Raw genomic sequence first — 16,805 nt, forward strand, 5'->3', positions numbered from 1 at the left:
GTGTGACAGAATTTTCACTATTTATGCTTTTACTTTTGGATTTTTGATCCACATGAGTGTTTAACTCTTCAAACACAAAAAATGAAATTAAAAATCATATCCCAATGGAAAAAATAAATAACAGAGATAAGTATCTCTGTTAAGATAAGTATCTCTAAGACCAGTATCTTAGTCAGTTTTGGTCTGCTATAATAAATATACCATACATAGACTGGGTGGATAAAACAGCAAATTTTTTTTTTCCTTACTGTTTTGGAGGCTGGGAAGTCCAAGATCAAGCTGTCGGCAGATCTACTGTTTGGTGAGAGCCCCCTTCCTGGTTTTCAGATAGCCATCTTCTCATTATATTACACATAGTGAAGAACAGAGAGAGAAGAAACAAACTCTCTCATGTCTTTTCTTATAAGGGCACTAATCCCACTCATGAGGGCTCTACCTTTATGACCTAATTATCTCCCAAAGTCTTCAGTTCCAAATACCATCACATTGAGGATTAAGCTTCAACATATAAATTTTGGGGGGACACAAATGTTTCAGGTCATAACAATCAGCAAAGAAAAACAAATAGAAAGGATAACTTCTTAATCATAAGAAGAAAATTTGATCTATTCTTCTATAGAAAGGTTAGAAAGGTTTAAAAGGAGGAAATGAAATAAAAAGTGCAGGAAATAGAAAATATGAAATAAAATAGCAGAAGTAGGTCTTACCATAAAAGTTGTTATAATAAATGTAAATGGGTTAAACTTTCTAATAAAAAGATGAAATTATCAGATTAGATTAAAACACAAGATATGTATGTATACATACATACTTATAAACTATGTGTAAACGTTTGAATGTATTGTTTGTGTTCTACATCATTTTTGTCTGATTTATTAACTTCTGAAATGAGTATGTTAAAATATCTATATCTATCTATCTACCTATATCCGAGAAATAAAGAATACCTATTCTTTGCTAGCATGCCCGAACATTTACAAAAATTGACCACATGTGCTTGGCCACCAAGAAAGCTTCAATAAACTCCAAAAAATCATAATCATAAAGACTGGGCTCTTTAACCATGATGTAATTCAATTAAAAATTAAAAAATGAAAGTTAAAAATATGTCAAGTACCTTGAATAAAATAGTAGATTACTAATAACCCTTGGATTATTGAGAAAATTATATTCAAAATTTAGAACCAAACAATAGTAAAAAACACTGACTGTATCAAATTAATGAGACACAGCCAAAGCAGTACTTAGAAACATTTCATTTTAAATGCATTTATCAGGAAAAAAAGAAGATTGAAAACAAATAAGTGTTCAACTCAAGAAGTTGGGAAAAGAACAACAAAACAAGCTCAAACAAAGGCATAATAAAGAAAAGTGGGGAGAAACAATGAAATAAATGACAACACAAAAAATAAAGAGGAGCAGTCTTATGTAATGCTGACTCACACTGGACAAACATCTGGCAGGATAAGAGAAGATTCAAATAAACAAAATACAAAATGAAACAGGAAAAATAAATGTAGACACAATAGAACTTCACCAAATAAGAAAAGAATGTTTTGAACAATAATATGTTAGTTTTGTTGAGACCTTGCAGACTGAATTAATTTCTGAAAAAAATATAAAATGAGAAGAAACAGAAAACATAAATATGCCAATAATAGTTAAATAAGTTGAACTATAATCTATTACTTTTCCTGCCTCCCAAACTTTCAGGTCCAGTATATTTACAAGAGGTCCTACCCTACCAAATCTTCACGAAACAAATAATTTCTATCTTATAGGTTGTTCCAGAAATTATAAAAACAGGGAAAGTTTACAAGTCCTCCTGTAGGGCTACTGTAATCTTGATGTCAAAATAGGATGATGATGGTACAAGTAATAAAACTGCAGTTCCATTTCACTAATAAACAGAGATGGGAAAATCTTACATAAAACATAAGATAACCATATCTAATAGTGTAATAAAAATTAATATATCATAATTAAGGAAGGTTTATCCTAGTTTGTAAGAAGAGTTTAACATCTAAAAAAGTCTACCAATGTGATTCATCACATTAATAGACTAAAAGGAATACGTCACATAATTTTCTCAGTAGATGCAGAAAAAACATTTGCTAAATTCATTGCTTTATGATAAAAATAAGCCTCAGCACACAGGGGGAAGAGAGGGTTTCATAAATCTGATGATAGTTACAACATCAAAAACATACATTTAGCATAATATTGACGGAGAAACTTTGGTTGCATTCATAACAAATTGGGACCTAGCATGTATGTCTACTCTTGACTACTCCTGTTTAACACAAGTGTCCCTAGATTAGCCAATACATTCAGAGTTAAAGCAATTAATGTCTCAGCTGAAATATGGAAGAATAAGTGTGCATTAATAGACAAATAAACTTTGGGAAAAAATACAGTCAAGAAGGGAGAATTGACAACCAGATATTAAGATATACTACCAAACCATATTGTAATAATAAATGCAGTATGATATGGACGCAAGAGGAGACATAATGCGATAAACCAATGGAATAAAATTAAGCTTTAGAGAAAGACTCAGGTATAAATGGCAATTTCATCTCAACTCAGAAAATTCTGACCTAAAAATTGGGGAAAAGTCTTTGCCCATGTTATTGAAAAACTGGCTCATGATATGGAGGGAGAAGAAAAAACAACTGGGTGATTACCATATCCCATATACAAGAGATACAGAAAGATTAAAGATCTGAATGTGAAAGAGAAAACTCTAAGGATGACAGAAGGAAGAAGAGAATATCTTAGCAATTTAGGAATGAGGAAGGACTTCTTCAAAAAGACCCCAATAGCACAAACCACAGCATTATTTTAAGATGGATTTTTATTACATCTGAATTATATTTTTTCTCAAGGAAAGACATCAGCTGACAGTTAACTGAGAGTGATAGATTGGGAGATGGTATCTTTGTGACTTGAGAAAGGCACGAGGGTAATATCTAGACCATACAAATTATTCCTCCAAATCAAGACAAAAACCAGGAAACCCAGCAGAAAAATAGGCAAAGTATTTGATAATGAACTATTGAAAGTATGGGAAATCTTATGTAGCATGGTGTAGAAAGAGGTACTCAAACTCATTCGTTAGAGGAGGGATGCAAATTAAAAACAGCAAGAACATACCTTTTCACACTGAGTAGACTGGCAAAGAATCAGACACTTGGAAAAAGCCAAATACTGAGGATACCCAGCAACAGGAACTCTTTTGCCCTACTTGTGGGAGTGTGGACTGAGTACAAGCTGTTCAAAGGGGCAGTCTGGCAGCACTTTGTGAAATTACGAACGCACGTTCCCCATGATTCAGGAACCTACCCTTCTATCCCAGAAAAATTCTCACACAGGTATATAAGTGGACAAGGATGAGGATGCTTCCTGCAGTATTGTTTGGGGTGGTGGAAAATTAGAGATAGCCTAGGTGTCCATCACTGCGGAATGGAGAAATCAAATGTGGTGGATACACACGGTGGAATGCTCTACTCCAGTTAAAAGTACAGAGAACCAGTACATTCAGCAGCATGGCTACATCCTAAGAACATAGCTGAAAGAAAAAGTTAGAAACCATGAAATCTATAGTACATGTATATACCATAGTAAATCTATACTACGACATCACTCATATCCATGAAAAATACATACACACTCCAATATTTCCCTGCATTTAACAAATCCATGGCTAAATATTAAAACATGTTAAGGATGTGGCCTCTGGGGTAAGGGAATGGGAGTGGGGAATGAAGATAAAAGAGAATGAATAAATAAAAAAAGAGAGGAGCCTTGGAAGCTTTGATTTTTGGCCATGAACTCAGAGGTTATGATTAACTTACTTCTCTACCTGTGAGGTTAAATGAAAAGCGATTGATAACATGCAGTGATTGGGAAATCTTCAACTTCCAAATCAATGAAGGTCAGCCCTAAGTTTACCAGGTACACAACTGCACATCTTGCGACATGGTGCCCACCCCTTTCTGGCCATTCGCAATATCTCAGTGGTCTATAGGCTGAATTCTTGAATGTTCCCTTCTACATCAATTTTCTTAGGACTCAGCACTGCCCTTGTTCATAACAGCAACACATTATATTCCATCCCAATTAAAATGATAGTTTGAAAATCATCTACAAAATTCATGTCACCATCAATCTCATCCCAAGTGAGTTTTTATCTTATTTCATGGATACATTTTCCCTTTTTGCCAGAATAATTTTAAAAGAAGCTGTTAAGTGATTTTCTGTGAAGTAGCAGACAACTAGTTGCGCTCTCCTCCCAACACAGATCCGGGGCATTTTTATGTGAGAGGAAATTAAGAATTCCATTTTTAGTAGGTGTGAAAAGAAAAGAGAAGTGTGCTATTATTTTGTTGTCCTAAAAGTCAGTGTTGGTCTTATTTTAAAAAGGGAAGGAAGAGTATTTATGAGCCAGTGTCTTGGAATTGGGTGAAATGTAGTTTGACTTTGAACTACTTATCTAAACTTTGTGTCTCAGTTTCCTTATTTATAAAGTAGGGGTGCACATTTCAAGTTTATGAGGGAAGAAATGAAATCATGCATGGGGAGAGCTTGGCAGTGTCTAACATACAATGTGCATGTAAGTAAGTAGCTGTTACTGCTGTTTTCATTCATTGCATGCCTGTTATATGGCAATACAACAGGCGCCGTCACATTCATTGCTCTCCTTAGTATGCCAGCAACATCAAGGGTTGACGTGATGTTTGCAAGGCAATCCTAGGGTGCAGTAAAACTCTTCATTTCATGTCTACCACACTAGAAAACCACTGGAGTCAGATAAAGGATACCGATTCTCCTGAGGGTGGAAGTCAAGGTCTTGCCCTTCCATGTTCAAAAACACTGATCTTCCAACTTACCACAGAGAATATTAATCACACACCCAAGGACTTCTTTTGGACAGAAATTACACTTAATGTATATCTGTCTTCTTAGCAGCCAGTAGAAAGCCTGGCACATCATACAGGCTCAAAGAATCCTAAACAGCAACCCTTAAAGCCCCATTTTAAAGACAAAGAAACTGAGGCATGGACTTGACCAAAGTTAATCAGTGGTGGAATCAGGAGTTCATCTGTTTGTTTTGAATCCTGAGTCTGAGATTTTTTTTTCTCTTTTGGAAGGTGCTTGGTCATTCCGTCAAAGGATTATGGGAGGGGAGGGGGCGGATTTCTAGCAACCTCTATTATTGGCTTGTTTTCTCTTAGCCCATTGCCCTCTCCTGGCTAAATATTAGGCAGGCACTCAAGGTCTTGATGCCCTTGATTTTTTCACATCCTTTCAGAACTTCTGACTCCGCAGTGCTCTTCTATATTTTGTTTTGCCTGGTGGCAATGAATGCCTCGTCTCGGTTCCTGGGTCTGAAAAAACTGAGGTGAATGACATTTTCCTGCCTACTAGCCCATCTCCCTATTTTATTTTCTTCAGAAGGCTTAGCTCTGCCTAAACTTATTTGTTTGTTTTCTGTCTCCCTCCCAGAATGGCAGCACGGGTGTGAGCAGGAGGCAGGGTCCTCCACTTAATTCACTGCTGTATCGCCAGGACCACCTGGCATGCAACAGAGGGGTCCGCAGTAAGCATTTGCTGTTGCATACTTTTAAGCAATACCTTCTAGTTATGGAGTGTTTAACTATATGGCATGAACTGTATTAAGTGCTAAATGCATCACCTCATTCTTTCTCTTATCCACATTCTTAAAACATCCTGGCAAGACTGAGCTTGCGTCCTCTTCTGGGTGCTCCCAGCAGTGATGTAAACAGCTCCGGGACACATGGCTGCATTTCAACCCAGGTCGTTTATCTTATTATTCTCTTTGCTCCTTAGCCACTGTGCCCAGCGTTCACAACATCACCTATATGTAATGTTCTGAAGTCAGAGCACAAAAAAAGGCAGTTTCCTTAGTGGTAACATAGAAAGGAATCCCCCCTCCCCCATCTCGGTTAAGATCTTGGCTCTGTTTCTTATAAAGGTTATCATCCGGCTGTCACAGGTTTTCACCAATCGCAGAGAACCCGTGCCCAGGCTTCTGAGAGTCCCAGAAGTGCCAAACCTGTCTAATCGCCACGGCACGTGTGGCCCTGCGTTCTCTCGTTGGCCTTCCTCCATCCAAGGCGGGCAAGCCAAGTCCGTACTCCCGTCACCAGCCACACCCTCCCCGGCCCGCTCCCCCTGCCCCTCCCCTCCGAGCGGTCCAGGCGGGGGTGACCCGGAGCTCGCCGCGTCAGGACAACGCCCACCGGGGGCGTGACTGTGGCGGGTAAGCGCGGCAGGAGACACCTTGGAATCTCTCCTCCCTAACGCCAGGTTAAAAACCTCAGCACCACGTGCTATTTGCACTGTTTGCAAACCCGCCTGCGACTGACGCCCCAGAGCTCCGGAGACCGCACGCGCCGGGAGCTAGCATGTCAGCCGTGGTCCTGGAGAACGGAGGCTCGGTCAGGAAACTCAGCGACTTTGGACAGGTGAGCCAGGGCGGGCCTTAGCTGCGCAGGGAGGGGAGTTTGGCCCCCGGTGGAAAGAGGTCTGAGGAGTGTTGGGTTTTCCTACTCCCGTGAGCTCACCAGGAAGGCTGAATTCGCTTGAAGATGATGAAAATGTCTAGGAAGTTGACAGATAACACGTGCTCAACAAATGTTTCCCAGTGAGAGGACATCTGTCCCGTGTGGCTTTCAGGGAAAGAGCACGGCTTGAGGAGTCAGGGAGCTGGCTTCCAGAGCTGCCACCAACTAGTTGCCTGTCTTTGGACAAATCACTGCCTGTATCTTCTGTAAACTGGTCCTTGACATTCTGGAGTGGCAGTTGGGGTCCACGCAGATCTGCTCTTCTTTGATGTTTATAAGTGTTCTCAGCCAGGTATCAAAATGGCAAAATTATGAGAAATTGTAGCTTTTTTTCACCTTTGGGAGAAAATGGGGTATGAAGACGTCTCACACTTACTCAGACCTGAGGAAGAAGAAAATTAAAAAGAGAGGAAAATGCACAAGAGTTAGCCTTGGACTTGGAATGTAAGAGAGCCCTAAACGTGGCAGGGATAATGTCCAGGGTGTATTCCGTTCGCTAGAACTTTTGCCTTTCCCTTGAGGTGAACGACTGCAGAATATACTCTTTAATCGACTGATCACACTCTCGGATTCTGGGGTTCAGACTTAAAGCCCAGCCCTGGGAGATAACGTGGGTCTAAGGCATCTGTCAACTGTAGGATTAGTGAGAACAATCTAGAGAACAGGGAGCCTGGACAGGAGAGGATGATTGATGTTTTAGTATAACTAGAGACTGCAGAACTTTGGACTAACTTTTTTTGAGTCCTGAAAGAAAGACTTCCTTTGAAAATGGTACGTAGGGCTTGGGAGACAGAACTTGGTGTTGAAGAGGGACGTCATGGGCGTCAGATCCCAGAACAGATGCCAGCTTTGCCATCATTTAGCTTCTGTGCTGCTGGCCGTGGGGCCCCCGTGACTATGGCGGGAGGTTAGGGGCAGCGATCTGGTTAGGGAGCTCTGGGGACTAAAGTTTTATTTGTAGAGCACTTAGAAGATGGAGAACCACAAATTGTCACTGTCGGTGACTGGGGGTAAAGAGGAGGGTTTAGAGAGTGCTCTGTAACACCCGTGTGTTGAAAGGGATTTAACTTTGCAGATCCTCAGGTCTATTCATATGAAACATTGGAATAAAAAAATGCACATTCTAGAGTTAGTATGAGAATCAAGTGAAATAATGTCTATAAAGGTCTTAGCACACTTCCTGGAGCACAGGAAAGTGCCAGGGGTGTCTAGCCAGAAATGATTTGTTTGTTCAACAAAATGCATCAGAACATTGACAGAAGGAACACACACTGGGTCAAGCACAGTGGCTGGTGGAGCCTTGCAGTGGAAAGATGCCGGACCCGGAATTAGGAGTTGTGGGCTCTCGTGTTTGGTTTACTGAAGCTATGTACTGGAAAGTCACCTAATCGGGCTGGAGAGGCTCAGTCTGGTATCTGTAAAATTGGGGGTGGTGGTGCGGATTTTGAACCAGAATAGTCTTCAGGACTCCTTCCAGCTCTGACGATCTGCAAAAAAGACACATTTATGAACAGAACACACTAGATGTAATCCTGACATAAGGCTGGTCTCCACCTGCGAGCCAACAGTCCTGCGAAAGATGTTCAGCTCATTCATCCACTCAGCAAAGACTTACTGAGCACCTACTCTGAGCCAGGCACAGCAGAACCTCTGCCCTGATGAAAATTACATTCTTGTGGAGGAGACAGACAGTAAAATAAATTCACCAAATGAACATATACTTTCATGTAGAGGTAAGTGCTGTAAAGAACATAGAACAGGGTGATGGATTAAAAGATTAAGGGAACTCAGCAATCACAGCTCTGAATGGCACAAAGCCAGGTTTCAAACCCAGATGTGACTCCCAACACCCTGTGTACTCCTCCACCACACTGCTTCCTCCTGTAGATAAATTCTGGAATACAGAGGCAGAGTATGTCCAAGGCAGGATGTCTGCATCTTGTTTTTGGGTGTCTTACACTGTAGATGTGCGTATGTATAATCACACATGTGAATACACACCTCCTCCCATGACCCCAAAAAGCACTGCAATTGAAAGTCAGTGCCGCTGGAATATCCTTGCTACAGATAAATTGCTGGTAATTGTGAAAACTGCTCTTTTCCAAAGAGAACAGAATGTATTTATTAGACACAACCAAAGAGAATGTATTTCTATTGTTAAGGGCATTGCTCAGTGATCAAAATCCTTTCCTTCTTGGTTGCTAGTAAAGTTTTTGCTCCCTGCTCTTCCTTCTTTTCTAGTTTCGGAGCTACTTTTCTCTACCTTTGTGCGTCCTGAGTGTACATGTCTTTCTAAGTCAACTCATATGTCTATTGGAAACAAATAAAGTAGAGATTATGAGCCATTATAAACATGTTCTGGAAGAGGTTTGTCCAAGATCTCAGGCTGATCCGCATAACAATGCTGGAATCAGAATCCACTCAAGGCCACACCATTTCACAAAATTCCATGGGCTTCCTTTCATTTCAAGTCCCTCAAGCTTTGAAAAGGGAAGCTCTTGTCCCAGTTGGGTCACTGGGGGGTGGATTAAGGATTTTGGAGTTGTTGGACCTGGGTTCACATGCAGACTCTGCCACTCGTTAGCTGAGTGTCCTTGGACAAGCCACTTAGTCTCGCTGAGTCTATTCCTTCATTTTCAAAATAACAGCACCCATCTCATGGGGCAATCGTGAGGACTGAATAAGCTATTATATGTAAACTCTTCTCTTCTGCCAGTGCTAGTTTCTACCAATGGTGATGTTTATTAACTGTAAAAAGTACCAGATATGGCTCCGGGCACATGGTGGGTACTCAGTCATGGCCGGCTCTACTTTCAATATTAATAACAATAAAGAGTAGTGCCTTATGGTAAATGTGAATTTGCAGACACAGATGAGAAAAGTCATAATTAAAAAAAATAGGCTATATATTTATCAGTGGTTTCAAAATCTTCCATGGTTAAGAGACCTCTGCGATGCTTTTGAAAATGCAGATTCTAAGATCCTACACCAAATATTCTGATTTGGTAGGTTTGGGTGGGGCCCAAGAATCTGCATTCAAACAAGGAATCACGAGGTAATTTTGGAGTGGAGACCCAAGGAACACCCACTTAGAAACCCTGATCTAGAAAGTATATGGGGAGAATGACGAAAGTGAAAGGGGACAGACGTGGGAAGGTATAGGCTGTTAGGAGTGGTATTGAGTAACCTTCTGGTGATTGGACCAGAGTACAGCCCTTACTATGCAAGAAACAGAGCCTTTAATGTGGACATTGTGTCCATAGCAGAGGGAATTGTATAGAATGAATGACATTTAGGAGCCTGAGTTCTTTTTTTGTTAATTAATTAATTTTATTGAAGTATAGTTGATTCAGAACGCTGTGCTAGTTCCTGCTGTACAGCCAGGTGATTCAGCCAGACATATACAGACATATTCTTTTCCGTTATGGTTTATCGCAGGATACTGAGTATAGTTCCCTGTGCTGTACAGTGAGACATTGTTTATCCGTTCCATATATAATAGTCTGCATCTGCCGATCCCAAACTCTCAATCCGTCCCTCCCCCACCCCCTCTCCCCCTTGGCAACCACAGGTCTGTTCTCTACGTCTGTGAGTCTATTTCTTGGAAGTCCATTTATGTCATATTTTAGATTCCACATATAAGTGATATCATATGGTATTTGTCTTTTTCTGTCTGGCTTACTTCACTTAGTATGATAATCTCTAGATCCATCCATGTTGCTGCAAATGGCATTATTTCATTCTTTTCATGGCTGAGTAGTATTCCATTTTATATATATATATATATATATATATATATATATATATATATATACCACATCTTCTTTTTTTTTTCTCCGTCATAACACTTCTTTTTTATTTCACTTTTTATCTTACATGGGAATATAGTTGATTTACAGTGTTGTGTTAGTTTCAGCAAAGTGATTCAGTTATACATATACAAGTATCTATTCTTTTTCAAATTCTTTTCCTAATTAGGTTGTTACAGAGTATTGAGCAGAGTTCCCTGTGCTATACTGTAGGTCCTTGCTGGTTATCCATTTTAAATACAGCAGTGTGTACACGTCAATCCCAAACTCCCTAACTATCCCTTCCCCTCACCCTTCCCCCACTGGCAACCATAAGTTCATTCTCTAAGTCTGTGAGTCTGAAATAAGTTCATTTTTTTTTAGATTCCACATATAAGCGATATCATACAATATTTCTCTTTCTCTGTCTGAATTTCTTCACTTAATATGACACTCTCTAGCTCCCATCCATGTTGCTGCAAATGGCATTATTTCATTCTTTTTAATGGCTGAGTAATATTCCATTGTATATATGTACCACATCTTCATTATCCATTCATCTGTTGATACACATTTAGGTTGCTTCCATGTCTTGGCTGTTGTAAATAGTGCTGCTATGAACATTGGGGTGCGTGTATCTTTTCGAATTAGAGTTTTGTCTGGATGTATGCCCAGGAGTGGGATTGCTGGATCATATGGCAATTCTATTTTCAGTTCTTTGAGGAAACTCCATACTGTTTTCCATAGCAGGAGCCTGAGTTCTTAATCTGCCACCCACTGCCTGTGTGATGATCTCAGGTGGCCCATAGTCTCCCCATATGAAAAATGAGAGTGTGGAACTAGACGAACTCTTAAGACAAGTCCACCTCTTTGAGTCAGTTATCAAGTCCCACGTGGGTATCAGAGGCCAAATGGAACAAACAGATCAAGGAGGGATTGTTCACCTTGGCTGAGGAGTACATAGGTTTTCTGAGAGAAGTGAGACCCAAGAGGGCTTTTGAGGAAAGATGATGTATTTGAAAGGGGGAGAGGGAGGGGTGCAGTGCATTTACTCTAATGAGGAGTTGAAAGGGCAAGGAGGAACCAGTTTTCTGGAGGGGAGGTTCCTGTGGGTGAAGCTCAGGAGGTGGGGTACTAAGGGGACTTTTGAATATCACAAAGAGGTCTCGTATCCTGTTGGCCATGGGGAGCCCCTAAAGAATACTGAGTAGAACAAGGATGTGAGCAAAGTTCTGCTAGCAGGGCTCAATCACTACAGATCACTAAGAGCTGGATCACTGTGGTGGCAGTGGGAACCAAAGAACGACCTAACCCCGAGAATCATTTCTGGAGAAGGTCAGACCGGACTTGGTGATTGGCTGGACACACACAGGACTGGGAAAGTGGTGGATGACAGAGTTTCGAGCACGGTGCGTTCACATCGGAATTGCCCCAGTCATAGGTGACATCCATTGAGGTGTGTCAGAAATATGCTCCCTTTCTTGGAGGCCAACAGGAGAGGAGAATGTTGCCAAGTGAACTAGAAATGGAAATCTTTTGTCATTTCAAGGAAACTGGAAAGAACTGAGGGCTCAGTGTCCTCTCCTAGGAAGAAGACTGACATCAGAGACTGCTCTGCGTGTCTCTGGCAGAGTTTACTAGAAACAGAAGGTAGAGCAGAGCCTGCAGGAAGCTGTGATTCATGGACAGCATGCTGGGATCCAGTGGCATGGGTTCCACTGCTAACCATGCAACTCTGGACAAGTTACTTAACTTCTCTAAACCTTCATTTTGTCATCAATAAAAGGGGCACTTGAAAAGTAGTAAAACCTACTTTCTAGATTGTTATCAAAATTAAATGAGATAGGGCTTCCCTGGTGGCGCAGTGGTTGAGAGTCCGCCTGCCGATGCAGGGGACGTGGGTTCGTGCCCCGGTCCGGGAAGATCCCACGTGCCGCAGAGCGGCTGGGCCCGTGAGCCATGGCCGCTGAGCCTGCGCGTCCGGAGCCTGTGCTCCACAACGGGAGAGGCCACAACAGTGAGAGGCCCGCGTACCGCAAAAAAAAAATAATAATAAATGAGATAATCCAAATCAAGTGCTTATTATAATATCTGGGACATTATAGGGGCTTTTAATGTACGGTAGATTAAAAAAATTTTTAGAAAGATAATATCATGGTCCATATAAGGATATATAGCAGTTCAGTTTTGCAATTCATTTAAGGCTTCCTCTAATCACACTTGCTGATAATTCTGGTTCTTCCTCTGCACCTCTGTTTCAGGTAAGGTTCTGGGAAAATCTGAATTAAAAGAATTTCATCCTGAGGGTCATCCATGTTCATACAGGGCTTATGATGCTAAGTCACTGAGACCCTGCCCAGCACAGCCTTCTCATGGAGATGATGTAACAGCCATTCCACTAATTTCGTTAACTTGCTTACAAGGGAGTAATTGTTCTGCATGGGGTTTTTTCCCCCCCAGTTTTAGGTATATGCTGTTTATTTGAAAGCACACATGGAACTCTATGTATTATTGTAAAACTTAATTTAACACTTAACTTTAAAATTTTAAAAGATTTTGGCAAACCCTTTCTGGAATGGCAACCCTAGTCCCACCTTAATCTGCTGTCACATGCATGTAGAAAGTTGCTAGATCCTTGACATTCTTTGCTGTTTTAAGGCATCCATCTTCCAATAAGTTATATATGTGCTCTTATGTACTTAGTGACTCTTTTTCAACAATTGGTGTCTCAGACCCCAGCATCTGGGAACAAGTTTAATGTTCCCATGACATCTTTGCCGAAGACCAAGAAATCATTCGTGGGTATTCTTAGTATTTCCATCATTTTTACATATTTCTCTTAATATTATATTTAAACTATTTTATCTTTTTCATCATCTGAATACTGTTTTGACAGGGCTTGTCATGATTACAGATCAGCCTGCTTTCACACACGAGGAAGTTAAGAAGCCTAAGCTATCCCAAAGTGTTCTGGTTGGTAAATGGAAGAGAGAGGATTCCAAACCATGTCTTTGGACTCAAAAGCCTGTGTGTGTTCTGTTTTTAGTATTTTCCACCCTGTATTTCTCAATGTTTTCTTGGGACAATTATTGTACCATATTATACCACCTCTAAGATCTTTTTTAATTTATCTCATTTGCTGTGTATGTGTCTACTAAGTCAGAATTTGAACTTCTGATGAATGGGGCATCCTCTCATTCATCTTTGTTTCTCTCAGAGCCCTAATTGTACCTAGCACTTGGTAGGTGCTCATTAAAAAGGCAGTGAATCTGTAGTGTAACTGGTGACATTTGTGAACAATTAGAGCTTTCTAAAGTTGAAGTCTGATCTAAGAGCACCACTGAACATTTTACTTCCCTTGATTTCTTATTTTCCACCACACATATACTTCTGTAGGGAATATATGTAGCTCATTGTATTCCAAGACTTAACCAGAAGAGGAAGTTCATGCTCGCCTCTTCCTTGGAGGCTTCACAGGGATGAATTGTTGAACTGTGAAAAACATTTTACCCAAATGCATTTAATCCTGTAGGAAACAAGCTATATTGAAGACAACTCCAATCAAAATGGTGCCATATCCCTGATCTTCTCACTCAAAGAAGAAGTTGGTGCGCTGGCCAAAGTCTTACGTTTATTTGAGGTAAGTGCTTTATTCATTTCCGCCTTGAATAATGGCATAGCGGACTTCTGTGTTATCTTCTAGTTTGATGTAGCTAAAAGGACGTAGGATCTGGAATTGGAAGACTTGATTTTCAGCTTAGGCTCATACATGACCCAACTGTGTGAACTTAGTTAAGTCTTTCATTCTCTCTGAGCCAAGGCTTCTCCATTTCATAATTAGGATCATTCGCAATCACTGGCTGCACACCAGGAAGCCAGTGTTGGACTCACTCTTCTTTCATCAACATTTCCGTGAATTAATTACAGTCAAGCCTTCATGTTTGCGAGTCCTACATCCCTCGGATTCAACCAAAATTTCGATCTGGGTTTGGCTGAATCCGCAGGTATGCAGCCCATTGGTAGGGAGGGCAGACTGCATTCATTGTACCACTATCACCATCTTCTATAAGGGTCTTGAGCATCTGAGGATTTTGGTAGCCATGGGGTCCTGGAACTGTTTCTGTGTGGATACAGAAGGACACCTGTGCTATCCTCTCAGTGTTCCCGAGGCACTCTTTAACTTTTAACTGCAGCACTTATTTGCCTTGTGAAATGTATACATTTCTGTTTGACCCCGAGGGTAGTTTCTTCAGGCAAGGAGCCTTGTGTGAGTCATCTTTGTGTCAGACTCAGTTTTTTGTTTGTTTGTTTTTCTTTTAACATCTTTATTAGAGTATAATTGCTTTACAGTGTTGTGTTAGTTTCTGCTGTATAACAAAGTGAATCAGATATATGCATACGTATATCCCCATATCCCCTCCCTCTTGAGCCTCCCTCCCACCCTCTTTATCCCACCCACCAGGTGGTCTCAAAGCACTGAGCTGATCTCTCTGTGCCATGCGGCTGCTTCCCACTAGCTATCTGTTTTACATTTGGTAGTGCATATGTGTCCATGCCACTCTCTCACTTCATCCCAGCTTACCCTTCCCCCTCCCTGTGTCCCCAAGTCCATTCTCTACATCTGCATCTTTATTCCTGTCCTGCCCCTAGGTTCATCAGAACCTTTTCTTTTTTTTTTTTAGATTCCATATATATGTGTTAGCATACGGTATTTGTTTTTCTCTTTCTGACTTACTTCACTCTGTATGACAGACTCTAGGTCCATCCACCTCACTACAAATAACTCAGTTTCGTTTCTTTGTACGGCTGAGTAACATTCCGTTGTATATATGTGCCACATCTTCTTTATCCATTCATCTGTTGATGGACACTTAGGTTGCTTCCACGCCCTGACTATTGTAAATAGTGCTGAAATGAACATTGTGGTACATGACTCTTTTTGAATTATGGTTTTCTCAGGGTATATGCCCAGTAGTGGGATTGCTGGCAGACTCAGTTTCAATATATATATTAAATGTTCAACTAAGAGTGAAATTTAATTTAAATATGAGCAAAGGAAATTAGACTTTTCAAAAACACTTTCGGGGGCTTCCATGGTGGCGCAGTGGTTAAGAATTCGTCCGCCAATGCAGGGGACATGGGTTCGAGCCCTGGTCCGGGAAGTTCCCACATGCCGCAGAGCAACTAAACCCATGTGCCACAACTGCTGAGCCTGCGCTCTAGAGCCCACGAGCCACAACTACTGAAGCCCGCACACCTAGAGCCCGTGCTCCGCAGCAAGAGAAGCCACCGCAATGAGAAGTCCGTGCACCGCAACGAAGAGTAGCCCCTGCTCGCCGCAACTAGAGAAAGCCTGCGTGCAGCAATAAAGATCCAATGCAGCCAAAATTAATTTTAACAAGAAGGTCTTTAAAAACAAACAAACAAAAAACAACACTTTTGCCCTGGATTTTAAGAAGGAATATTTTTGAAGCAAGTAATTTTTTACCCCTAGTACTTTAATTAAATTCTACCTGGTGACTGCAATACATAAATAGATGGAGAAGAGACCAATCTCCCAGGCAGAGGAATGCCAAATAATTTAAGTAGATCCTCTGGAGTCAGAGACGGAGAGCATAGCTCCCTACTCCTTAGGTCTGGGCCATGGAGAGTGACTTGATGAAATGGCCTTTTACCTCTGTGGCCTTCCTCCCCCAAACCCATAACCCCAGTCTAACCATGAGGAAAACATCAGGCAAACTCCAGTTAAGGGACAGACTACAAAATACTTGACCAGTACTCTTCAAAACTGTCAAGGTCATCAAAAACAAGAAGTGTCTGAGAAGATGTCACAGTGAAAAGGAACCTAAAGGAATATGACAGCTAAACATAATATAGTGTCCTGAGTGGGATTGTAGAGCAGAAAAAGGACATGAGATATAAACTGAAGAAATTCAAATAAAGTATGGTCTTTAGTTTGTGATAAGGTATCAACATTGGTTCATTAATTGTAACATTTGTTCCATACTAATGCAAGACATTAATATTAGGGGAAACCGGATATAGAGTATATGGGACTTCTCTGTACTATCCTCTCAATTTTTTCTGTAAATATAAAATTGATCTAAAAAATAGTCTATTTTAAAGAAATTAAACTTGGATATCCATAAGGAGGAAGAAAATGTCTGCCTGAATGAGAGCAAGAAATGAGTAGATGAGTAGAAAAGAGAGACAGAGTGCTGTCTGAATGACAAGCTGGTTGTAAGAAAGAATATATCCGTAAAATATAGGAATGTCACATTCTAGTCTTCGTGTTATACGGTTCATTAGCATTTTCCTCTTAAGAGGTCAGGCCTTAGTCAGGGTTAATAAATTAAATAATGGTAAATTAACAAGATGTTTTCAACCTAATAAATAAGCCACAAGTAGCTAAATTACTAGGGTGAAT

At 40.6% G+C, this 16,805-nt stretch overlaps 1 protein-coding gene across 1 annotated transcript in view; it reads left to right on the forward strand.

Moving 5' to 3' along the window:
- The first annotated feature begins 6,431 nt into the window (after nt 1-6,431).
- PAH (phenylalanine hydroxylase) overlaps nt 6,432-16,805 on the forward strand; it is a 70,484-nt gene continuing 60,110 nt past the window's right edge. The window contains exons 1-2 of the mRNA XM_065886950.1: nt 6,432-6,491; nt 13,911-14,018. Of these exons, the coding sequence (XP_065743022.1) occupies nt 6,432-6,491; nt 13,911-14,018 (168 nt within the window). The remainder of the gene's footprint in view (nt 6,492-13,910; nt 14,019-16,805) is intronic.

This window comes from Phocoena phocoena, chromosome 11 (genome assembly GCF_963924675.1).
Source record: "Phocoena phocoena chromosome 11, mPhoPho1.1, whole genome shotgun sequence".
NCBI classification, from domain to species: domain Eukaryota; kingdom Metazoa; phylum Chordata; class Mammalia; order Artiodactyla; family Phocoenidae; genus Phocoena; species Phocoena phocoena.